General features: G+C 38.0%; 1 protein-coding gene across 1 annotated transcript; it reads right to left on the bottom strand.

Moving 5' to 3' along the window:
• Positions 1 to 329: 329 nt before the first annotated feature.
• esyt1a (extended synaptotagmin-like protein 1a) lies at positions 330 to 25,946 on the bottom strand. The gene is made up of 31 exons (XM_041799030.1): positions 25,383 to 25,946; positions 24,393 to 24,434; positions 18,671 to 18,805; positions 18,353 to 18,426; positions 18,033 to 18,105; positions 17,858 to 17,947; positions 17,714 to 17,769; positions 13,501 to 13,621; positions 13,167 to 13,343; positions 12,631 to 12,713; positions 12,438 to 12,486; positions 12,101 to 12,190; positions 11,030 to 11,125; positions 10,873 to 10,944; positions 10,706 to 10,792; positions 10,326 to 10,475; positions 7,220 to 7,402; positions 6,962 to 7,138; positions 6,776 to 6,858; positions 6,618 to 6,666; positions 6,422 to 6,511; positions 3,663 to 3,758; positions 3,369 to 3,440; positions 3,190 to 3,276; positions 2,881 to 3,027; positions 2,286 to 2,416; positions 2,083 to 2,178; positions 1,865 to 1,996; positions 1,673 to 1,778; positions 1,497 to 1,546; positions 330 to 1,387 (listed from the first exon to the last, which is right to left on the bottom strand). The coding sequence occupies exons 1-31, from the start codon at positions 25,707 to 25,709 to the stop codon at positions 1,360 to 1,362; spliced, it is 3,249 nt and encodes a 1,082-aa protein (XP_041654964.1). The 5' UTR covers positions 25,710 to 25,946; the 3' UTR covers positions 330 to 1,359.
• Between the last annotated feature and the right edge of the window lie 690 nt (positions 25,947 to 26,636).

The raw sequence follows: 26,636 nt of genomic DNA, 5'->3' as shown, positions 1-26,636 counted from the left end.
TTGTTATTTTTAACATGAGAGCAGAGCAGAGATCTGCCCTCTTGTTATTTTTAACGTGAGACACATTTGTACATGATTGAAGTTATCTACTGAGTTAAAGTTCCCTTCTTGACTTTAGGTGTTCCTAAAGGACACATAGTGCATGTTCTTCATCAGTGTGTATTGCCTTGTAATGAGGTTGACTCTGCTATGTTCTTGCCAGAGGAGACCCACCTTACCACAGGTTACTGTAAAATATTTGACACTTTCAAAAGTGTATAGCTAGATGTATTGTGAAAAAAAAATGACACAAAAATCAAGTGACAAAAGCAGATTGAATAATGAGAGTGCAAACTTTAATCAACAACTTTAGCAAATACTTGATGATATGTTCAAATAATGTCAAAGCTCAGCAGTTTATCTTCTACAGTTTGACCCCAAAACACGACTTCCTTTCTACCGTAAAATAGCATTAGTCTGTCTGTGGTGCATTAACAGAGTTGGTTCATCAATGTCCCATTTCTTGCTACCCTATGGTCCTGACTGTCTTGCTTAAAAAAAATTAAAAAAGGCCGACAGCTTCAGCCTGTTGCGTTCAGCTCTACAAGCACATACAAACACAGGCAAAAAAAATGTGCGTAAGAACACCAGGGATGTGTTTTCAACATATACAAAGTTATCTCTTCATAAAAGCACAGTGATTTAGACTATGCTTACAGTATCATACCTCTGTTTTCATTGGTAAATGTGAGGGTCTCGGTTTTAATTTATAAAAGTAACTTTAAGAGAGCTCTGGTTAAAACATATAAAACTTCATTTAGAACATAATTCATAAACACTGACAAAGTGTGCACAGTTTTGTAATACTTAAGGCAATAATATAAACATAGATTTAAAAAAGTAATTTCTGGAATAATTAGAGGATTGTAAAAAATAAAATTGATAGGAATCTTTTTTTTTCAGGTGTTGGATGATGTAAATCCATACAACATTGTCAAACATCTAGATATTAAACACAGTATAAGCCCTTTTGTAAATATCATACAAAGAGGACTTCAACATGCTTTAAACATTTATAAACTTGGTATTTTCTGCAACACAGTTGCATTATTATCAAATATCTATTCAGCCAAAATATTCTACTGAAGAATCTGTCTAAGAGAGCAGGATTTAGCACAGTGACACACTACGGATGATTTGCTACATGTCGGGTTTCTTCTGATAAATACTGATGGACTGTTTTAGTGGAGCTGATATGTCGTGATGGTTTTCTTCAGTGATGAAAATACTAATATAAGCTGAATAAACAACTACACAAATCACAGATCACAAAAGCAACACTTATTGTAATATAGGATATAAGACCTCAGGTGGATTCTTCTAGTTGGCCTCTGCCACCAAATCGTACCTGGAAAACCAAAAATAGACAATTTTAAATGATTTAAAGACAGTAATATTTAAACACTGATGTGGTGATGAAACTCAAATTATATCATAGAAGCTGCCCAGATCGTTACCATTGTGGGGCGCCAGCCTTGAGGTCAACTTGGTCCAGGTCCAGCTGCAACTGAGGAAAACAAAGACAAGCAAAAATTTACATTTTATGTCGATGTCCATCCCATAAGCACTACAGCAAAAACAATGGATTTAAATAACAGTATTAAGTGTTTCAGACCTTACTGATGTTACTTACCTTGCCTATTAGCTCCCTCTCTCTGCTCATGAAGGAGACGCTGTTCTTCACAGACAGGTCCAGTCTCCTCTGTATGGACTCCTCCAGAGAGAAATCAAAGTCAAACCTACAGAACGACAGAGAAAATATGTTAGAAAAGTCCGTCTACATCCTTGCACTTCCTTCAGACTCACAGGTGTCTGTTTGTATTACCTCTCATTAAATTCTGGGTTGAGGTCTCTCTTCTTCGTGGCAGTTCTCCTCTTGGTTGTTGCCTTTTTGTCAGGCAGCAGGATGAAGGTAACATAAGGGTCTGCACCGTCTTTGGAGCAGGCAGCGAGGGCTCTGTGGATGTTAAATATATTTTCAATATTTGTAGTTACTAGAATACTTCAGGCCAAAGTAGGATGATATGATATAAACAACAAGACCTGCAGGCATGAACGGTGATGAATAGCCTGCTTTCCTCTGTTGAATAGCCAATGGTTAGCTTCACCTGTCCTGCTTGGACTGAGCAATCACCAGTTCTAAAACACAGAACAGAAAACTTGAAAACAAAAAAAGTCCAGCCCCAATGAAAGGTTTCTCCCCATTAGACAAATACAAAGCTGTAAAGTGAGAGTGTATGACTCACAAGGTGTATCCACTTCTCTGTCTGATGTCGAGATGGGAAGGCACCCATCTGGGAATGACTTCCTCCTCTGAAACATCACTACCTACTTCCCCTGGAGCCCTACGACACACGGCCAGCTGAGTGTCCAAGATCTGGAGGAAATAAAGGGAAAAAAATACCAGTTTAGCATGGTATCACTGCTGTGAAAAAAGCTTTAACTTTAACTTGTTTTAGAGCCAGAAAAAGAGCCACAGTTTACAAAACTCTTATGCAGAAAGACTTAATGTCTTGCCCACAATCATTGCAACAAAAACTCAAATAACAATTCAGTACAATGATGAACTTCAAAGCAGATGAGCTACAGAAGATCACACCAGGTTCCGCTTCTGTCTAAGTCCTGGAACATGCTTAAATCAATCTTTTTATCTTACTCCAAGCAAGAAATAAATAATCACACTTCCAAAATAATAAAAACAATAACCAAACTACTTAGCTCAGGAGCAGATTTGGTTTTCTAGCCTATATTTTTGCTCTCTACAGGAAAATCCCTCCTGACACATTTGCACATACTTATATTTTAAATAATGTGAAAATAATAAGGGTGAACTGTCATTACCTTAAGAACGACCCTCAGTAGTATCTGGCTCTCTGGCAGCGCTCCCTCCAGATTGAGCCAGCGATCAAGCACCAAGCCCGGCTCTACCAGCACCTCTCTGAGAGGGAGAGTCAGGGACCCGAGGGCCTGACCCCAGCTGTGCGAGAGCTACAAACACATTGATACAAAAACATTTTGTTCTCTGTATTTTCTTATATCTACAGAAATGTCAGCTTTGGAGTTCGCTTTAACAACCCCATTAAGAGCACGTATTTAATGTAAGTTGGTACAAAATGGGAATGGGAATCATAGTCTACGGAGATATCGCACCTTCACTGTGAGCGTTTCCTCTTTAGGGTCACGAACCAAGAAGTGAAAGGCTTCATCCCAACGAGGAGATGTTGAACGCTCACAAATCTTAGGAAATAATAAACAGGAGAATTTTGTGACTTTTTTAAACATATTTTTTTTGTTATACTCATAACTTTATGTTAAAAGTCTAAAGATACCTTGGTTCTGTGTGAAACACCTTTCAGGATGACGTCAGCCCCAACTTTGGGTTCTTTTCCACTCTTTTTCAACTGAAATAGCACACAAAGAATCGTACATTGCAATAATTGTAATCAACAGCCCCTACTTAATTAAAATAAAACACATTTCATCAGCATTGATTTAATCTGCTATATAAATGCAGCTGCATTAGGTCACTGTCATATGTAATGATCCGCCTCTAAAAGCAGCTATTGTTCTTCTGCACAATAAACAACAAATAGAACCCAAAGGACTTGTATGTATGACCTCACCGGCAGACCATGGGCACGCTCCACATACACAAACAGCACAGCAGCTGATGGCACAACCTTGTTCTGGTACGACTGCTGGCTCTGAAACAGCAGGATCTGATGGGAAGAGGAAATCATGATATACAGACAGAAAAGAAAAGAAGAGTGAGCTTTGTGAAACTTCTTGTGCAATAACAAAGTTGTGGCTGAATCTGTTTCTACCAATAAAGATTTGAAAGTAAATATAAACACAAAGCACTTTCAAAGGGAGTTCATAATTTTAGCATACTTCTCTGTTATTACCAGACACTCGCTGAATAAAAAAATCGTTACATAAAACTGCTTATATTTGAATTTACCAGAGCAATCAAACATCTGTGACAGAAAAAATAGCGCTGGGCTCTCAAAGTGCAAAAAATATACTCTTAAATATACTCTTAAAGTCAGATGAAGTAAACATGAGGCGTTTGCCATTTTTGTGAACCAGGTCGAACCTCAGTGCAAACCAACTCTTCACTGCAGCTCAGCCAGGAAACCCAAGTAAGCACAACTTAAAAGATGCTATCTTTGTAAGATATTTCCTCTGTTTGATTAACTCAGACTTTGAGGGAGTCATATTCACTTTTGCAGAACCATAAAATGCATTTTCTGTGCAGAACCATGTCTTTGGTGTTTGGCCCAGAAAGGCAAAATTTTTTGTGAGGGTTCTTTATTATTTATTTCAAACGACTCATTACACTAAACTTTCCAGCTGCACTACAAGATTTATCTGAAGTCAATCTATGCTCCTTGATTTTATGCAAGAAAAAGTCAATGTGAAGAAGAGGAGTATTGCAGTACATCTGTTGAAGTACACATGTGGATCCCACTGGCAATCATCAGACAAGAATTTAGCCTTACCTCCATGAGTATGCATCTGCTTGCTAGTAAAACCAACAATCTGTTCTTAGACTTCACTACTCAAACAACTTTTGCAGTTACATGGCAACACACTAAGAGGGAAATCAAGTCCTCCAATGCAAACCATGATTGACCTGAAGCAAATCATTGATTGTTGTCATATCACTTGGTTTCATCACTCAAGATTTTAGGGCAGGATAATTGAAAAGTGTTGCTGTGAAAATACTCCTGACAGATATCTTCATTATAGAGGAGCAAAAAAGGTCTGCACACTAGGCCCACTTAATTGCATGTGTGAATTGTATTTGTGCAGACACCTAAATAAATTTAAAAAACATTCAAATATTCTTCATGTTTTTACCATGGATGCCAAACAATTCAAAATTCTAACGTTCTTACATTAAGGGTAATTGACCATCTGATTTTACACAGACCAGCTTTTATTTTGAAAGAAAAAAGGAATTTGGGGTATATAATTTGTTTTAGATTTGATTATGAAAGTACATTAGTAACCCGAAGATGCAGATGATGTGCAACAACACAGCTGTAGTGTTAAGATGCAACCAGTAGAGCCTGGCTGCAGAGGGTTTACAGCCACATCTATATCAAGGCTACTCTGGCGGTGGGTTTAAAAGGAAGGGCCCACAGTCAAGCTGTTAAGGACCTCTCCAGGGCTACTGAAAAATGCAGTCAGTGCTCTGGAGGAAGAAAAACAACACCAACCAGGCTTTGATTGAGCAGAAAGCTCAGTTTGAGATAACAATTACAAGAGTGCAATACATTCATGACTTATTCTGATCATAAATAAGGCTGGATAATGGGAGCAAACTACCTCACTGTTCTTACAGTCAAAATTTCTCAAATGTACCTTTATATTACAAGGTATTTTATTAAAAAATTCTGCTGTAAATATCATCTTTAAATTTTTGGATAGATTGTTTTTTCAGTTGTTTAAACATGTATGACTTCATTTTTATAAAAAGGTTTGCAGAATGGTAAAATGGCATCTCAACATATGCTACAAATAAATAAGTGTATGAAATTACATGTGTTTAAGTATCACAAATTTGAATACATATTTATATATTTGATTAATAAAATGTATTTTTGAATAACAAAAACAGTAGTTATTTTTGACACAGATTAATATCCTTTATAAAAATGTTTTTATTTATTTAGGTGCGTTTATAAAATTGCATATCTTGACTGAGAAATATATTCTGTGCATGATTTATACCTGTGATAAGAATTGTATCATAATGTGATAAAATATATAGGAATAATCTTAAAAATTCTGATATGGATTTGTCTGAATACAGAAGTGTAATAATAATCTGTTAAATAATGCATACCTCTTCCTGCTCATTTTCAAATGTGTGTACAATGCAGTAAGTGTTTTTGTTCCCTTTTCATCACTTGTTAGTTGTATATGCTTTGTGTGTCTCCACTACTCGGGATATTGTATTGTTTTTGATGTTTAAATATTGTATGTTCCTATTTCTTGGTTGATTTTCAGTCTCTATGATGGAGAACACATCTTTGCAACAGCATACATTTGAACATGGGAAATATGGTCAGGTGAATTTTAAAATTTTAGGGAAAATATTGTGCCGTCAAAGGACATGGCTCTACATCTTTAAGTTCCATACATTCATCTGTATCTTTTATTTTCAAAATCTTCTCAGTTAATTTCGTTTTGGTCGTCAGTTACAACTCACTGATTATTGTTATTTAAATCCTCTTTGCAGTTTAAAAAAATCACAACAGTTAATGCTTTTAATTATACTAAAATTCAAAAATCATTGCTATCTTACCCTTAAATACCTATTCATACTGATAAAAGAAAACAATGAATAAGAGAGAGAGCATGCATATATTACCTGCTCTAGTCTAGGGAGATCAGACACTCTGGGCAGCCACTCCAGCACCAGGTGAACTCGTCCTGACTTCACATCATTGAGAGTGTACCACTGCACAAAGAAGGGGCACAGTAATCTGGGTTACTATGCAAATATCAAATGCAAATCATATTTTTTACTCAGGTTTAACACATTTTCTACCAAGTGTGAAACACACCGTATCAATGAATTGTGCACTGATGATGTCTCGTAGGCTAAGCTTGAACCTGTGGAGAGAGGATCAAATAGGTACTGACATAGTGGTTGAAACATTTCTCTTCAGTTATAAAAGCAATAGAGTCAAACACACTGTGATAATTTTTTTTCAGTGTTTACCTCCCGAGGAAGTCATCCTGATCAATGTCCTTGTCAAAGAGTTCAAATTGGATCTCCTGACCAGGAAGCCGGGTCAGAATCACCTACATTATAGAAAAGAACAATATTAAAATCTAATATATAACCAATGTTTTCCATAAAATAAGGATAAGAATAAACTCCTTGAGTGTGAAATGAACTAAATACCTCATAGAGTTCATTCCAGATGGGATTGAGGTTCTCTTTGATGGTATGGCTACGGTAAGTGATACCAGCCACTCGGATCTTTACATAGGGGTCACTCTTTCCCTTCACCATGCCTCCCATGAAGTTGTCCTTTGCTATCAGGTTTTGGGCCTCGAGCAGATGGATACGCAGAACCCCCTGTGGACAGAAAAACAGCAGGGAATGTTAACATAGGGAACCAAAGAGGCTTGTTGGACTGTGCTGCTGTTTGTCTTGTACCTCAGTTGCAAACTCTGGGTCTGGCGTGGTGTGCTGTGGTCGTGCTGGTGGAGGTTTAGCTAACCCTCCTGGCCCCATAGGATTCAGCTCTGATGTGATTCCCCCCTGACCTGGGCCGGAACCAGAGGGTAAGGGCCGAGGAGACGGGGTTGTTGGAGTGGCATCATCACTCAGCCACAAAACCTAAGAAAGACATATTATGGCGAGTGAATGTCAAAGCTGTACATGACCGATGTCATCCATGCATCTTGATATCAAAGATGGGAAAACTCAGATTTCTAGACACGTTTTCCTGTTCTAAAAGGGAAACATGTCCTTATGAACATGGAGAGGCAGGGAAAAAAGTTGAGGATCCTCTTCTTATGTGCTGTGGTTTATTTCAGTCATGTGAGGAGAGGGAGTAAAGCCTTGGGAATAAATGTAGTGAAAACTAGAATATAGATGTGGATTTGAAGGTGCAGCTGCTAGAACCCATTTAAAAGTACTATACATTTTCTAATCTCTGGATATTCAAAGGTTAATCTGAATTTGAATTTGGAAGTCAACTTTTTAACAACAATTTTCAACTATTTATCTTATTTTTGTCTCAATTTTGCTTCTTAAATGTAGATTTATGTAGAATGTTTGCCATGTAATATCTGCATTGATCAAAAAATTACTCATTTTTTGATCGCCTGAGTGATGTATCTCAAGTAATTTTAATGTAGGCAACTGTCTGGAAGATCCAGTCACTGGTTAATCTGTATTCCTGGCTACCATTACACCATGAAGACAAAAGAACACCCCAAGCAGCTCAGAGAAAAGGCTATTGAGAATTATAATCAGGAGACGGATACAAAAAATTTCCAAGGCACTGAACATCCCCTGGAGTTAAATCCACCAGAGACTCTGCAAACAACTACTTTTGCCTGGGTTCTTCACCAGTCAAAACTTTATGGGAGAGTGACAAAAAGAAAGCCACTGCTGAAGAAAACTCATGTCACATCTCAACTAGAGTTCTCCGAAACGCATGGGGGAGACTTCATGGTCAAATGGAAGAAAGTTCTTTGGTCTAATGAGACCAAAATTGTGCTTTTTTGCCATTAAACAAGACGCTACACATCGCCACAAACACACCATGCCCACTGTGAAGCATGATGGTGGCAGTATCATGCTGTGAGGATGCTTCTCGGCAGCTGGCCCTGAAAGGGCTTGTAGAGGGTAACATGAATGTGGTAAAATATAGGAAAATCCTGGAGGACAGTCTAAATCAGTCTGTAACAGATACAGCTGTATCTGTTGATGTATTTACCAGTAAGACAATGACCTATAGCATACAGAAAAGCTACACAGGAATGGACAACAGGGTGAATGATCTGGAGTGGCTGAGTCATAGCCCGGACCTCAATCCAATAGAGAATTTGTGGCTGGACTTGCAACCTGAAGAATAGAGTAAAATTGCAGTGTCCAGATGTGCAAGCCTGACTGAGACCTCTCCACACAGACTCAGTGCTGTGGTTGCAGCCAAAGGTGCATCTACTAAATACTGACTTGAAGGGGATAAATATTTATGCTGTCACTTATTTTACCTCACAGATTTTTTATTTAACTGACATTACTTTGTAGAAATCAGTTTTCACTTTGACATTAAAATGTTGAAAAATGTTTTGGTCAAAAACATCCAATTATAATGACCATGACGGATATACAAAATCAATAAAAGGGTAAAACATCCAAGGGGGTGAATATTTTTATAGGCATTGTATATAATTTATGTTTTGTGCTGTTTATTTATGATGGACCACAACTACAGCTCCCCCCATTGACACTGCAAGTTATCCCAGAGTGCTTTATGAGTAGCTAGCAGCATCAACCAGGAAGGCCACTTTTAATAGCTTTTATCATTATGTGAAATAACATAAAAAATATAGTCAATTATCTAGTAGCTACACCTGGTGAGAAATGAGAAGAAACTCGCGACAGTGTGCAGATCTACGGTGGTGTATTGCATTCACTTGAAATAAAAAAAACCTCCTGTTTTTACGACATAACTATCTCATAAAAACAGGATTTTTTAATTTATTTTTGATTTTCCTGTTTTTATGAGATAGTTATGTCATAAAAACAGGAGGATATTTTTTATTTTCAAGTGAATGCAATACGCCATCGTACAGATTTAAGCAACACGTCTCAAGTTATCTTTTTATTATTCTGAGAGAGAGCCCTCTGGTGGTGGACTTTATATACTGTGCACTTCATCAGAAACATGCATATCAAATCCAGACACAATATAAAATCTCTCTTATAAGCCATCTAGTAGCAATTCAGCAATCAAAGAGCAAAATATAGAAACTGTCTCAAGTATCAAAATATCTTTTAAATGTTTTGTTTGACCAACTTGGAGTTTTTCTTGTTACAGCAGTGTTCCTGTAATTCAGCCTGAGCCTCTGTGCCTGGATGAGGATAATAAAGTTATTTCTTTCTTTTTTTTTAAGATTTATTTTGGGCATTTTTGTGGCTTTATGTTGATAGAGAAGGACAGTGGACAGGGTAGGAAATGGGGACGAGAGCGGGGGAGATGCATGCAGTAAATGGCCCCAAGCCAGACTCAAATTCGGGGCCGTCCACGCACATGGGGGGCACCTCAAACCACTAGGCCACCTGCGCCCCATTGAAGTTATTTCTAAATAAAAGTTATCCCACTCAAAAGCTTTGAATTGAAGGTTTTAACCAAATGAAAACCTGATCTTATCCAAGTTTGTGATCCTCTTTTAACTACCCATCTTTCAAGATTTGATCTAATCCATTAAAAAAGCTCTAGCCTGCTCAAATAATTCTGGAACAAGGAGCCCAGGTTTATGCTCAGTAAGATCCACCTTCCTTGGATAGACATAGACTTGTGCTAAGTTAAAACCTGAGATCTTGATTTTAAAGGAATGTGTGTGTGGGTGAATGACTGAAGCACGTGTCAGACATAAACTTCCTGAGGCTACAGCTGCTTGGATTTCAAAGTCTAAAGTTTGGGCAACAACAGGGCTTGAAACCCTGAAACCACATCATACTCTTGTGCAGCTCTAACTGACACATATGAGTGTACATAAAAGAGTGTATGTTCTCAAAAACTAACCCGGAGCACTATTTTGATGTATATCCGGCTGGCTGAACCAGAATTCTCCAACTGAAACCACTGGTCCATGGTGAGCTCAGGTGTGGCCAGAATACGGGTCAGAGGGATGGTCAGACTGCCCAGGGACAGAGCACGGTCATCATCTTTCACCTGATTAAAAAACCACAGAGGTAGAAGATGCAGAGCTGTGATTAAAGCAATAGAAAAAGCAATCATAGAAGATTAAAAAGAGAAACTTACTGAAGACAACAAGAAGAGGTGATTTAACCACAGGGAAATCAATGAGCTAGACTTATCACTTCAACACCTTGGGGGTAATTGTATGTAAATCCTCACTGCTAGTTCAATCATCAGCTCAATAATACTTGAAAATGACTTACCTGAATGTCAATATCTTGTTTACGAGGATCCTGAATAAAGAAGGTGAAGGCGTCCTCCCACACAGGGCTGTTAGTCCCATAACAGGTCTGAAGAGCAGAATAGATTACATTCATTTTGACTTAATTTTACTTCATTGCACAAATGAAAGATCAGCTTTTATCCTCACCTTGCTCTCTTTAGTTGCATCTTGAATAGAAATCTGCACCATCGGGCTCGGGTCCTTGTTGCCTTTTCTCATCTAAAGCATATGAAGCACTTTAATGTGAAAACATGAATCTTAAATGTTCATCAGACAAAGGGGATTTAAATGATGAGAATCTTACAGGCAAAGCATGAGCTTGATCAAGATAGATAGCTAAGACGGCAGCAGATGGAGGATCAGCTGTTTTACTAGTCAAGTTCTGGTTCTTCTGGATCACCTGGAAGATGAACAAAAGATGCACACAGCATGAGAGGAAATACATGAAAGACATACATTTAAAAATTTACAAAAAGTCCAATACAGAACTCTGTGACAGTGTTTCAAACTTTGTATTTGTATTGAACGTTTTGTACATTTTTTCCAAGTTTTGTAAAAGTGTGTCAGACTTTGTTATTTTGTGTTGAAATTTTTGTAAATTTGTTTTCAGATTTTTTAAAAAGTGTTTCAGGCCCTAATTTTCTTTTGGACTTTTGGTAAATGTGTTTTGTAAAATGTCTGTTTTTTCACAATTTTGAAAAAGTGTATTGCTAATGCAAAGTTTTTTATGAAATGTAAAAGTTTTTTATGTAAATTTGTTTCAAGCTCAGTAGAAGTATTTCAGACTTTGTAATTTTGTATTGCACTTCCAGGCCACTGTAGGTATTGGCATCGGCTGCAATTTTCACAATCTGTGTATCTCTACCATAAACCATCTTATTTTTCTGATCTTGTAACTTTTTGTGCACATGGTCAGTGTTTGAGATCCTCTGGGGGGAACTTTCTGTTTGTTCCTAAATCTAGACTCATGACTAAAGGTCATCCAGCCCTTGCTGTTCAGGCTCCAGAGCGTTGGAAGTCCCTGCCAGAGGATCTCAGATTAGCCTACTCCCTGTCCACTTGAAAACATTGCTGAAAACTTCATTATTTATTAGGGCCTTCTGTTATTTGTAGGGATATTTTTTTCCCCATCTCTGCTTGTTTTAACTTGATTTATCTTAAAGTCTTGTCTGCACCTTGTAGATGGTTTTTGAAGGGAAATTATAGATAAAGCTATTATTAAAACAATTAAGATTAAATCTAAAATATAACAAGGCATAATAATTAAAAGATAGTTCTATGATACTTTTAAGTAGATTTATCTACAGTGTAACTGTTCATAGATGTACCTCCAATCTGGCAAAAATAAGGACCCATGGAGCATGATTAGACTCACCTCACTGAGTCTGTCAGCAGAGGACAGTAGAGAGAGCCACTCCAGCCGGAGGTGAACGCTGCCCGATGGGACGTCCTTCAGGTTGAACCACTGTTTATGAAACAGTGAACTCATTAAACATGCTTTTTTCATTTTGCTGATTTATTTAAGCCTTTAAAAGACGACAGGGTAGAAAGAGATCAGACACGATCACGAGGAAGCACATGAAGGCTGAATATCACATGCTAACAGGATTACTGCACTCACAAGGAGCCAGACAATATCATAACTGCATTCTTATGCTTGTTGTTTATTAAATAGTCTGAATCTTGTGACAACCATGAGCATATCCACTTACATCATCCACAACTCTGGCTTTCTTCACAATATCAAGGTCCACTTTTACCCTGAAAGAGTGATCAAGAGAGGATCAGTGAAGATATGAATGAATAATGGGTTGAAACTTTGACAGAATCGTGGCGTTAGCAGAGATGGAAATGACACGAGAAGCACAAAGAGACAGAGTAAATGAGCATGAATGAATAAGCTACCTGCCCAGGAAGTCATCCTGGTCTGGGTCTTTGTCAAACACTTCCACCTCCAACTCCTGACCAGGTACTTCATGGACAATCACCTGACACATACACCAAAAATACACACATAAATGGACAAACACGCAGCACACACAACAAATACACAAATATAGACACAGCCACGCATGACACAAGGACATGCAAACAGAATCACAATGGCAAGGTTCACTTCTGTTAAACGTTTAAAATGAATTCAGTCTTTTAAATTTCATAAGACACGATAAAGATAAAAGTGTCTTGAGTAAGCAGCTTTCACAAGAACCACTTATCTCAGAAACAGGGGCTTCCTGCTACCAAGGAAGTTGATAAAATCTTCACAAACCTAATCTCTGGATGACAAAATTTACAACCAATGACTTCCTTCAAAAGCCATTTACAAACAAGGGCACAAACAGCAGGCTATAACTTTGAGCACACAAACTGGTGTGAAGGGCAAAGTTGTATATCTCTTGTTTGTTTGATTCAGCTCATTTCTGGTAACTTCAGACTCTCACCTCAAACATCTCCCTCCACTGTGGGTTCAGGTTGCTGTCTACATGATGGGAAGTGAAGATCTGGGTTCCTACACGCAGGACAGCATAAGGATCTGACTTCCCGTCGATCAAACCCTTAATGACGGTATCCTTTGCAGTCAAGTCTTCAGCCTCCAGCAGGTGGATGCGCACAACTCCCTAAAAAGTATGCACAAAAGGAGTCAAAACACATTTTTCATGCACAATGTGAACTTGCTAAATGACTTTGTGTTTGCTTTCAACTCATGTCAGACAGATCTGTTGTAGTCTGTGGGGGTCCATGCCCCTCCACGCCATTCATTTTTGAGACCGTTACCCGTGGGAGAGGGGAGCGGAGCTGCGCAACGTGCAGGTCGGCCACCAGGGGGACTGTGAGACGATTGGGGAGCACCAGGTGGGAGGCTATAGCATCCATTATCATAGTGTCCGACATGGCACTGCAAATGAATGCCAGGATGATGTTGGGGACACACAGGGTGGTGACACAAAGACAAACAGAGACAGCTAGATACTACTGCTGAACATATGAACATGCAGAAATAACATGATATTCAGGTTCTCAGCACCAGAACCAACAGGAGGCATCCACTGGCTAACGATGAGGACTTCATTTTGTGAAATCATGTTGGCCAATGCCTTCTAAAAGATGAATACAGTTAGAAAACAATGAACAGTTTCATTGAAAGTATTGCCAGAGGGAACAAATAAACACTTCTGACAATGCTTTAATCTAATTTTCACAAAAGTAAATTATATAAGATCATAAATCACAGAGTAGAATTAGCTACTGTACAGTCACCTTGAATATGAGAGTTTAAATCATGTTGGACTTAACTTCATATTCTATTTTATTGTACAATAGTTGATTCTACATCAACAGTCTGACCTTACATTATAGGCCTGTACATCTACCTCCATGTAAGCGCATGGAGTCATAATATTCATACTGACTTAAAGAGCACCAGTATGATCTAGAGTTTAACAAGTTAAAGGTTAAGGTTGGCATTGTTCAATATTTTTAATCACAACCAAAGACAAAAGAACAAAACCAACAAATTCTTCTCTGTCTCTGTCTGTCACACAACCACAGGGTAAAAAAAGTTTCTGATGCTGTCAAAATCAACATTGACTTTAAATGTGTCATTGATAAAGCCCTGAGAAATTAGGTCACCTGTTATTTTTTTTTTGTTTTAAATCAAAAACCCTTTTTTTTATAAACTTGGGGGCCCCAGACCCCAGGTTGGAAACCAATGCAGTAAATACTTATAAAAGGCTTTAGAAAAATATAATAAAAGTAAATATATAAGTTATCTCCTTAGACAGCTGGGTTTGGATCAAAAAGAGTGAAAACTGTATTTGTTAGGGACTATTTTCTGATGCGGATGAGCCCCTTTAACGGGCCCTCATTGATATATTTAGAAACTCTTAATTTAAAGGGGACATATTTTACCCTTTTAAGACAAGATTATATTCTCAGGTGTCTCCAAAACATGCCTGAGGAGTCTGTTGCTATAAAAACACTCCAGTATTAGATTCTAGTATGTCTAAAAAAAAACCCCTCTGTTTCAGCCCTGCTCAGAATGAGCCATTTCTGTGTCTGTGGCTTTAAATGTAAATGACCTGTCTGACTCCGCCCCTGACAACACCCCTCTCAGGAATTGGATGTGGCTAAAAGGACGTGGCTCTCCTGATCCTCCTCCTGAAGGGGGGGGGTTCTGGTATTGAGGGGATTGAGGACAGGCCAGGGGCACATATTTTTGTTAGAAAAGCCTGAAAAAGTGATTTTTGCATAATATGTCCCCTTTAAGTCTTAGAATATCATTGGTGGACATCCCTAGACTCATTCACTTGTGTCATTTATATATATTTATTTCACTGTTATGATTACAATCAGGGTGAACGGAGTGACCATGTATGGTTTCTCACTCATTTATGGTAAAAAAACAAAAAACAAAACAAAACAAAAAAAGAAACATAGTGTATCCATATCAAAATGTTCATAATGGAAAATTAAATAAACATAAAATTTACTTAGACATTAAAATGTATTTAAATATAAACTATTTTATACACGATTATTTTTGGGGTATATATGGAAACCTCACAGAGGAATCAACACGCTGCTTCTCCATAAAACTTAGGACATGGAGCAAGGAGGAGGCACAGGCCAAACCTCATAGAGTATCTGAGATGGCTGCAATGTTTCTTGACAGGTTCAGAGACATCATAGATGGTGAGGTTACCTTTAGATTCTGACCTCATTTAGAAGAAAGACATAACTAATTTCTGATTACTCTATAAGTTATGGTAGTACCACCAGTTTTTATCTTACATTTCTGACAGGAAACCTATAATAATCATAAATATTAATGCATTAAGTAAATTTGGGCACTGATAAGGCTCACAATTAAAATAAATACTGATTAATACTTTTAAAGTAAAATGAAACTGTTATACTGTTGTAAAACGGACTAAAATTACATATAGTACAGTATTTATATTTTTTATTTATCCTCATAATTCTATCAAAAAACTTAAAAAGAAATCCCAAACATTATATTTCTTAATGATTTTTTTTGCAGTAATAAGCTCACAGTAAAAATTAAAAAGGATATAAAACACCTAACTGTGATGAAACTGCGATAATACTTTAAAACTGACTAACAATCACTCCTTTTTTTACTATTTATACCTAATTTCTGTAAATTTGAATTTACATCTGGATCACTCTTTAATTTTTTAATATACCTTATCATTATCTAACTTCACTACACAGTACTATTGTACTGCTAGATTATTGTGAGATTTTTGTCAAGAAAATAACCATAGTATGGTTGCTAGTATATTTGGCCATATTTCTTAAAGATGACATTTTACACCCCTGAACAGGTATATGTTTAAATATGGTGCTTCAATATTTATTTTATTTATTTCATGACATTTAGCACTACCTTTCACCTTTATAATGAGTGAGTTTCATTATCTTATCATGGTTAGTTCTGATGATAGTGTGAGGACTGAAAAAGATAGAAAGAAGAATTTTGCAAACTCTGGAGGAAACAGGAAGTTTGAGACTTTCTGGACCACTGCTGATTGGTCAGGTGCTGACCAATGTCACTGTCTTTGACACTGACTGATCTTCACTAACTGGCAGAGAAAAACCAGACTGGTTCAATCTATCAGAGAGAGTTGTGGGGAAGTCAATTTAAGTGACAATATATTTTCCTTGACTAAAGGGTTTAATTCATGTGCCTGTTCTGATGAAGCTAGATGTAAACCAGCATGAAAACATAACTTATTTACTTACTTGTGAGTCAATAGTTTTTGACTTGTTTCTACTAAGGATATCAAAATCATTTTTAAAGAAGGATTTTTTTTGTTTTAAATACATTTTTTTTTGTAATGTCAAAAGCAGGTAAGAAAAGTTTAAAATCAATTTTAGTCAACTATTCCTATCAAGACTAGAAGACAGAAACCAAAGTTCTTGTTTTTCCCTTTGTTTTGTCTGTATTGCTTCTTTTTATGGAATCTAGTAAAGGACTTTTATTTTGAAAGGTGACACACTTCAGTCACACAGTAACGGTCACTTTATCTGAGGAAATAATTTTTTAAAACAGGGTTTTTAGTTTGGGTGGCACAACAGCGCAGGGTTTAGCGCTGTTGCCTCACAGCAAAAAGGTCGCTGATTCTCTTCCCGGTCAGGGCCAGGGCCTTTCTGTGTGGAATTTGCATGTCCTCCCCGTGCACACATGGGTTCTCTTTTCCTCTTCCTCCCACCACCAAAAACATGCTCATCAGGTTAATTGGTGACTCTAAATTGCCCGTAGGTGTGAATGTGAGAATGCCTGGTTGTCTGTCTCTGTATATCAGCCGTGTGATTGACTGGCGACCAGTCCAGGGTGTACCCTGCCTCTCGCCCGATGACAGCTGGGATAGGCTCCAGCCCCCCTCCCTCCACAGTATAGAAAATGGATGGAGGTTTTTAGTTTCTTTTTTCTCGTTTCTCCTTTTCCAAATGTTTGCTCATCTTCTATCTTTCTATTTTCTAACAAATTAAAATGCATTTTTTTCTTATGTAATATCTGTTTTAAAATCCAAAGAGCAAAAGATAACACAGACCTTTGTGGCACAAGGAAAAAGCTATATCATGCTACCTTTTACAGAGACCAAGATTCATTGTTGGTATTGGTCTTTTTAGAGAATTTTATGGGAAAAAATGGATATTGCCATACTTAGCCTTTAAGTATGTAAAAACAGATTTTAAAACAAATTTTAAAATTTCTGTCTGTATTCAAGGAAAATGTCAATTATACTTGTGGCTTCATCAATATCAAATCTCTGAAATGAATCCATCAGTTCAAAAAGCTGCAACCTGCAAAACTTTTCTGCAACTTTAATCTTCTTTAACCTTACACCACAATCAGACACACCTCATTTGTAAAAAAGCAAAAACAACATCAGAGACACAACAGATCAACACAGCCACACCCTCAAAATAATCTACACACAGCTTTAGAAGACTAACTCACTTGAGCCCTGGGATGTCTAAAAGGTTGGTCAGCCCAGTCCAGTTGATGTCCAGTTTCTATTCACATGAGAAGTATGAAAGCATATGATAAAAATGCAGCAAGATACAAACACAGTCAGATGTATTTAACTGCTGCTACACTCACAGGTCTGCGGATGAAGAACATTGTCACAGCTCCAACTAGAGGAATATCTCCAATCAGAGGCTCAAGGATCACACGCAGCTTCCCATGCAGCTACGAAGAGAAAATATAACTTTAAAGGATACACATTTAACTATGACTGAAAACAGTCTGAATGGTTTAATATGGGCTCTCATACCTGGACTCCCTTGACCCCAGCCTTGCAGAAGTACTTTTTGATTTCAACATTGATTTCAACATCACCTGCATAGCTGTAGAAGTAGTAAGGAGAAACTGTCATATGCAGAAGTAAATGTTTAATCAGGAGTAGCAGCTGATTTAAGTAATGATAGAGCTGTTTTCTTTACAAGGTTAAATAAACAATGATCTCCTTTTGCAGACATGTGCAAACTCTACAGGGGTGTATGATGGAAACTTTCAGTGTCTAACCTCTCTGAATGCTTGTGAGTGAGCATAAATATGAAACTTTTGCAAAAATCAAGATGCACATTGCATTACCTGAGGTACAAATCCAACATCACTTGTCTCTTATCGTGTTCAGTGTGAGCTTTTATACCAGCCACCTTCAAAGCCTGTGAACACAACAGCTGCTTTACATGGAGCAAACAATATTGATCGAGACATTGTGAAATCACATGAGCAAAGAAAGGAAATTACCATTTGTTTGGACTGAGTTATTAATCTTTATGCTTTCAAACAGACCCCAGAGACCTTCATGCATATTAACATCTTTGGTCCAGCTGCATTATCCTTGTCCGAGAGCATATAAATATGTATATATATATAATATATTTCTATGACAGGCAATTTATTTACCTTATCTCCTATGTTGACCTTGGTAAAGCTGAGAGTCTGAAGATGAATGCTTGAGGCTCGGATGGCAGGAGCGATAGTCTCCACAAGCAGCTTCTCCAAAAACTGACCAATGAAGGGCCAAGCCTGCTGCAGGATCTAGGGCACAAGGCACACAGGCAGTGGTTATTTTCTTCACATTACTGAGTTATGCAATGAAAAGTTTCAGTGTTTTGTTGGAACATATTTACGATCAAATAAAGAACTGTCACAACACCAGGATTTTAATGTGATACTAGTATAAATCAAACTTTATTGATACCTGTTTCGATACCACACCCACATAAAAAGACCCTCTTGGGATCCAAACCCTGTTAATTTAGTTATCTTTTTTCCACCTGCACATTAGAACGGTCGCTGAATAGATACCAAAATTAGACACACCATTTTTTAAAACAAAATCAGAAACATACACAAATAATAAAAAATGTCCTCTGAATTATAATCAATAATCCAGAAGAAGTGTTTGTAGTGATTCTGCTCTCTGTCATCTTCACTACAGTACGTTTTATGTTTCAGAGTCAGTGTAGAGGTGGGATTAGTCCTTTCAACGTTCAGGACAAAAAGAAAAACTTAAAGGGACCAGGTGGCCTTACTGTCTCTCTCCTCTGCTCTGTCTGAAACTGACACTATTGTGAATGTTGCATCTGTATGAGATGTAAAGGGACTTCATAAAACATATTTGCTGACTAGTGATTCAAGCCATTAGCAGGGTAGATGCTGTGACACAGCAGGCAATCATTGTTATCATCAATCAGGTAAACCCCGTTTCTTCCTGCATGTCTGTGCAGAGGTGTTGGTGTGTTTCTAAGTTCTTTAGTTTTAACACTGTGAAACTATCTGAAAATAAATCAAAATATATTATCTTCATGTTTTTTTTCACAACACCATCACTAGCTCTCTTTTGATTGTATTTTTTCATTCTCTGTCTCCACATATGGCCACGTTGGGTTAGAAATATGAATGTACATCTGCTTTGCCTTTCATAACAATTGAAACATAACAGATATTGTACTGATTAACACACGTGGTATCAAAAAAAGCATTAAAATATCAAAAATTGTGACAACCTTAGTTTAAAGTATTGCAAAAAAATAAAATTTGTTTTCTGGTTTGTATCCTCATTGCACCTTTGGTTGAAAAGTATTTACCAGAACATGATTGCAAATAACAAAAAAACACATAACCACACACTTCACACAGCCGTGACCACAACCTGTTTGTCTTGTGGTTAAACTGCCTCTGACAGTTTGTTGCAAAAAAGGAGGACAAAATACAACGGCACAATAGTTCAGGCTTCAATAAATGGTTATGAAATAAATTAACAAAGTGCCTTCCAGTTAAAAGTAAATTGGTTGAGCCTTCTAATGAATTTCAATTCAAATGAGAAAGCAATTTCATGGTTGCATGATTTATGATAATGCCCAAGGGGGTTTCCCAGAGAAAAAAAACACTTTAGCATTCTCAATTCTGGGTAAAACAAAGACCTGTGCACCCCTGATGAATCTAGTCGTACCTTTGAACTGCTGATGACAATGATACGTAGCCCCAAGATCCAAATGAAATCTAAGACTTCTTTTAACCTTACCATTTCAGATGAAACTTAAATGGGACATATCATGCAAAAATCACTTTTTCAGGCTTTTCTAACAAAAGTATGTGATCCTGGCCTGTACACAATCCCCTCAAGTACCAGAACCCGGCACCGGTAGGCAAGACCTGGTCTATGAGCCACTATTAGGGGATCACTGCTGTGATGCTCTAAAATATGAAAAGGTACCCTGGTTCATGTTAGAAACATATGAAATGTTTCCACAGAAATAACATAACACCAAATGTATGAAGAATCAAGCCAGGATGCAATTATCTGCCGTAGTCTATATGCCGTTATCAACATTATAATTTTAGCTGATACAGCTATATAAATGTAGTTCAGACCTACAATTTCAATCCTTAAAACACACTCTAAAGTTTAAGGAATAAGAATAGATAAAGGATAATAATTCAGCTGACAGATTTGCTGGTCCTGGCTTAAACTCCACAGACTTTTCCATACTAATGGTTGTTATCTACAACCGATATATGGGACGTAAATACTGGCAGATTTTTTTCTATATCAGCCAGTACAATAATTAAGTTTTTGAGCTAATATCTGCTGACACTGATGTGTTGTTTATATTGTGGATCCCTTGAATTAAGTCTCTAAAAATTCAAATATTTTATGTTTTTACTATCAGACTGCAAAGCTCTTGAAGAAAACTTTAATATGCATTTTAAAATTTGCCAAAAACTGTTAAGGTAAACAATACATTTTATCGTAACATAAATCAATATCTTTAATTGAAGCGGTGTTATCACTCCACTCAGCCTCACACTGCTGTTAGCTTCAACATTCCAGTGTGAGGTGTAAGAGCGAGGTGCAAAGTCTTGTCAGCTATACTGGTCACAGATTATCTGACCTCCAAACTCCTCATGAGACTGCTGAAGCTAACAGCCTACAGCTGCAGGAGGCCAACCTTTACATTATTTATGATGTAGTTATGGACAGGCACTTAGAATGATGCATCCTATTAAAGAGAACAGCCTCACACAAGCATTACTCACAGACATCATTAGCTCTCCTTTTTTTACATATTGTCAAATATAATAAAAGGTAAGAACATTTCAAGGCTGATGAATGTTTGTTTAATGGCTGTGAGTGAGCAGGATGCGTGTGAGCAGGAGGATCACATGTCAGGACGCCTGCAGGAGGGATGTGGGCTGCTGAAAGATGAGTGCAGCAAATTGCCATCCTACAATATGAGCTTCTGTCGCTGAGTTCATTACATTTTTCCCTTCAGAAGGGCGCTTTGTGCTATTAGTATTCATATCCACACTCTGCCCATGCCGATGTGAGGTTACTGTACTGGCAGAGACAAAGAGTTCTGCGATATGATCTGAGACACTCTCTCTGCCTCTTAATTACACCAGTGGATTATCGGCTCTTATGCAGAAGCTGCAGCAGGAGTCTGGTCACTTCAAGTCCACAAAAATGCTTTTATTAATCCTAAATGTAAATGTGGAGTAACTGAAGTGACTAATGAATACTTTTGGACCAATGCTTGCAGCAGTAAACCATCGAACAAAGTGCTGCATGTGGAAAGTAATCTTAAAATTTCTGAGGCAATTCATGTGCATTTATATGGAGGCCCAAAAAGAATATACATCCAAACATTTCCTTTTACTACATTTTCCAGGGATTACTAGCAAATTCAAGTTGTTTTCCTATCAACTTGTCTTATTTGATTTTTCAATGACCTAAAAAAAGGCCTATGTATGCCTTTCTTACCAAAAGACCTTTGTATAAACTAATCAATAACTGCTTCATCATGGCTTTAGTCAATATTATCTAATATTGGCAGCCTCAGAGCAGACAAAGCCTTGCAACTCCCCAGGGTTTGGAAACAATGATCTAAGACACTGTATATCTAAGAATAGAAATACATACTAAAACTTTCCAAATATGATCAGTTTAAAGTTCCATTTAGGCTTAAGGTAAGGGTTAGCATACCAAAATTCAGAGGTTAACAACCTTACCTGCAAAACCTGATTATAAAACATTTCATAAAGTCGAGCCAACAGTCTTCTTACAGGACAATAGCTTTCCCTCCATGAAAACATTCTTACACAGCCTGTGTAGCTCACCTGGCTCCATTAGCTGCTTAAGTTAACATAGCTATGTAACTAAAGGAGCTATGCAGCTAATGCAGATAACAGAGATAACGTAGCTATGTATCTATGTTATCTGCGTAGCTAAGTTAACTTTAGCTATGTTTGTGAAAGCTTGTTTGTTGCTAAGGAAAACTTAGCTATAGATAACGGAGCTATGGAGCTACCTAGCTAAAATAGCAAAAGCTAAGATCACAAAGCAGCTATGTAAGCTACAAAGTTGCATTATCTACATAGCTATATTAGCTTTAGCTTAATTAGCTTTAGCTACATTTGCTTAAGCTCCAGCTGATAAAGCTTACAGCTACATCGGTTGATTTAGTAACATTAATTACATAGCTTTGTAGCTTTAGCTAAAGCTAACAAAGCTAAAGCAAACCACCATTCCTTTAACTACTTCTAAAACGGGTTTTTTACACAATTTAATCAACCCTTTTCTCTGTTTATTTATAAAATTTGACAAAGTCTGTAATATTTGCAATGTGTTCATTTCATAATTGTACCTGTCAGACGTTGTTTATGAATAAAGTTGAATTAAAAAAAAAAATCTCAAACTGGGAAATTATAACACTTTGGTTCTGACAGTGACACTGTCTCAGATGAACAGTCTGTGAGAGCGACTGTTAAAAACGTTTGGTCTGCAGCCAGACTCCTCTCGTTAGGTTAGCTAAATGTGGCTAACGTTAGCAGTTCTAGCACAGCCAGCCTTCAATCCTCTTCACTGGTAAACATCCACATTGCCGTGCTAAAAAGCATGTCAAAATGTTTTGGTTATATATTGGTATAACATGACACAGCAAATAAATGGCTTCATCCCCATTTTATTGATGAAAATAGTGCTAAACTGTGCTGTTCCTGCAAGATGCTATGACTGCTATTAGCGCATCATTGCGTATGAATGGGTTAAAGAGCAGAATGACAATAACTAAAGCTATGGTTGCTACCAGTGTCAGGCTGCTGCTTTACAGTTTCACAGTAGAGCACTGGATCAGGATGGCTGGCCTAAACTGTTAAAAAATATAATATTAAGATTTAGTTAACATTTTAGTCATTCTAATGCCAACCATTAAGGGTCCTGGTGTTTAATCATTTAGTCAGATAATCTCGTGCATTCACATACCAACTCATTTTCGTAGTTTTCTTGTGAATTAGGCTAAAGTTGTTATCACAAGAAAACCAGCTCTGTTATCTTGAAACGACATAAGCAGTGGTGTCTTACAGGATGCACGCAGGAATACAGAGTATGCCCACTTATTTTTCAGACTCCATAGAGCAGTGTTTCTCAAACTTTGTGGCAAGTCTTGTTGTGCCATGGGCATTTGTTAACCATATGTAATACTACAACTAAACAACAACTTAACTTACTGTAAGTATGTTTCGAAGAGGCTGTTTTAATTTGTTATGGAGTGCTTTGAGATTTTGGCTTGATCTTAAGTGTGCCTTAGATTAAAAAAGGGTTAAAACCATTGCCATAGAGTCTACCCACTTGAAAATCCCCCTCTCCTTGGAGGACAAGGTAACAAAAAAGTAATCTGAGTGCACTAGAATGCTGCTTAGTGCAATATCTCCGACACGGTTGGTAATATGGAAGTGTTAAAATAAAAATGTATATCACTGTTGTCTTGGGGACTAGCAGTGACTGTAAAATCAGCTTTTTTTTGGTTGTTGCTTTTGTACTCATCATTACTCCTTGAAGCAGCAGAAATTAAATGAAAATGTGCAAATACTAAAGGCCCATCTTTAGGGGAACTTAATATAAAAGATGGTATTACATGTCTTTGTTTATTACACAGGTCAATCATCCTTTGCTAGATGGGAATAAATCAAGAATAAGCACCACCAATTGATATAAGTTAGTTGAGATCTGCAGAAAACAACCACAAATTACTTATCACCTAAAAATGTGGTGAAATAAAATGTATGGATGTACGTTCACTCCCGGAGAGTTTGTGTAAAAGTATGCGATGGAAGAACATACCTTGTTCAGCCACTCCACTTTTTCCACATCTGGAAAGTTGATCTGTGGAGAAGTAATATGGGACAGGCATGAGCTGAAATGCAACACAGTAGTGTGAAATGACCTCCAGCCCTGGCACCTCAAATACGCAAGATGATTATTTCAGTCATATTTTTCTTGGTATTAGAAATAAATTAAAGCAGACGAACATGGATTCTTCGGTTATGTTTTGATCAATAATTACACACAACACAAATATCCCTTCTTTGTAATATTTTTTACAAAACAATGTTTGCGTACTTGGACATGAATTATAGGCATGACTCAGACCAAACAACTAGGACTACTTTGATCACAGCAAAATATTCAGGAAACTACCAACCACGTGCACATCAGCCTTTCCTCCAAACCACAAAGGCATGAGATCTGGAGATCAGGCCTATCTACACACATTCTCTCTCCCTCTCTGTCCACATATGGTGGTCCTGGTCACTGGCTCTGCTTTGCTCTGGAGGATGTTTATGCGTCATCAGGTTTTTGGAGCTAGATAAGGGCAACAGCAGCTCTACTGTGGTGAAACAGGAACAGGAAACGCTCTTGGAGAATTTCACAAAATTCTAGATAATTCTTTTTTTCCAGGGGCAGGTTAAAATATTTGCGTAATTCTTTACAGTACAAACACCTCCTGTTTCATCACATTCTTCTGTGTGGCAGCAGTTTAGGGTAATTCTCCTGGCTCTGCACACGAGGAATTTCTATCTTAAATATGAGGCTTTCTAGCATACAAAAGGGAAAGTCATGCTTATGCATCATGAAGCAATGCTTTTGTGTTTAATTGTGTGATTGAATATAATTGCAACTTGTTAACAAATAATGACCAATTACAAATGAGTAATCTGCATAAGAGCCTATCAGAGTGGTCCAAAGTAGTGAAGATGCAGCTGAAGTTAAGCGTGACAGATGTTGCAGATGTGACAGGTGATAGAAACTGCAGTGAATGATGGTCTTTACCCATGGTGGCAGATCCCGCTTGGTCCTAAAAACCTTCTCAGTCGTGAATGCCCTCTCGTTCTCCAGGAGGTACATGGCAGACTTGAGCCTCATTACTTTCTCCAGTCGACTGTGTTTCCATCCCATGTAGATCATCAGCCCGAGCAGGACCACGCTGATGCTGAAGCCATAGTATCCTGCTAGGTATACCGGCAGAAGAGCACCTAGGCATTTTCCAAACGACCACAGCACACTCACTGCGCGTTCACCGGGGGGATGGCTCGCTGGGGCCGGGGCAGTAATCGTCGTGCCTCCGCTCATGCCCGGCTCTGCATCCGAGGGTGGCATCGCAAGATCCGCGTCACTTAACGATCTAGTGTTTGGCTTCTCTGATCTTCTGCTGCGTGGCAGGCGTCAGTGACAACTTAGCATCGTTTTAATCGAGAAACCATCGAGGAATCTCCGACAAACTGCGTGCTGTGCTCGGTGAGATCATGTTCACTGCTTCCCTCCGCTCAGTTCCGCAGGGCACTGAAATCGACTACTCCGTGTTTCATTTACGTGTGAAGCTGCTCTCTCACAGAGCAGGGCAAGCAGAGACCAGGACCTGTGAGGGCGGGCTTAGCCTCAAGCCCTCCTTCACATGAAGAAACAGAAACCCTAGAATTAACTTGTAGCGTCATGCACTGACTCGGGCGGAGCGTTTTACGGCCTACATGCAAAGTGAATGAATGTTTATTTAAACTCAAGTCTACATGGAACATCTTTTATTCAGTGTAACATCATCTTGGTAGCTAAATGACCCGCCTTGAAAAAATACTGTCACAACGCACAGGCTGCTCAACCCGTTATCTTCTTTACATAACCGGATTAAATCCTACTAAGTGCGCACGCGCTCCAATCCACTGCAGCACTTTTACTACCGAGCATGACAGCGCCAACAGGTCCATTCACAGAAAGGTATACTGCTGCTACACCAGCCGACACTATTGAGCTCCCATAGTGATCACTTTAAAGAGAGGAGAGGTCCAAACAGCAGAGTCGTGACTCCTCGGGATGCGCCAAAATGTCACTTACGCAATGTTGACGCACCAGGGGAAAACGTAGGGAGACCCAGCACAGTACAATGAACTGTCTCTTGGTGTTCTCATTAGCTTCAGTTATGCTAATCAGCTCACACAGCCCAGGTTTAAGAATACTCCTGGTTGCCTGGATAAAGTCTATTAGCAGTGTTTGCTCGCAGGGTAAAAGGTTTGACGATGCCTTATGTAAACA

The sequence above is a fragment of the Cheilinus undulatus genome, linkage group 11 (genome assembly GCF_018320785.1).
Source record: "Cheilinus undulatus linkage group 11, ASM1832078v1, whole genome shotgun sequence".
NCBI classification, from domain to species: domain Eukaryota; kingdom Metazoa; phylum Chordata; class Actinopteri; order Labriformes; family Labridae; genus Cheilinus; species Cheilinus undulatus.
Note: the sequence above shows the minus strand (reverse complement) of the source record. Positions and strands in the feature narration are given on the sequence as shown.

Coding starts and splice junctions, on each gene's coding strand:
- esyt1a (XM_041799030.1), bottom strand. CDS start 25,709: ATGCCACCCTCGGATGCAGAGCCGGGCATGAGCGGAGGCACGACGATT. Junction 6,859..6,961: donor TCTGGAATGAACTCTATGAG/GTATTTAGTTCA, acceptor TCTATAATGTAG/GTGATTCTGACCCGGCTTCC. Junction 3,277..3,368: donor GTGTTTCACACAGAACCAAG/GTATCTTTAGAC, acceptor TTATTTCCTAAG/ATTTGTGAGCGTTCAACATC.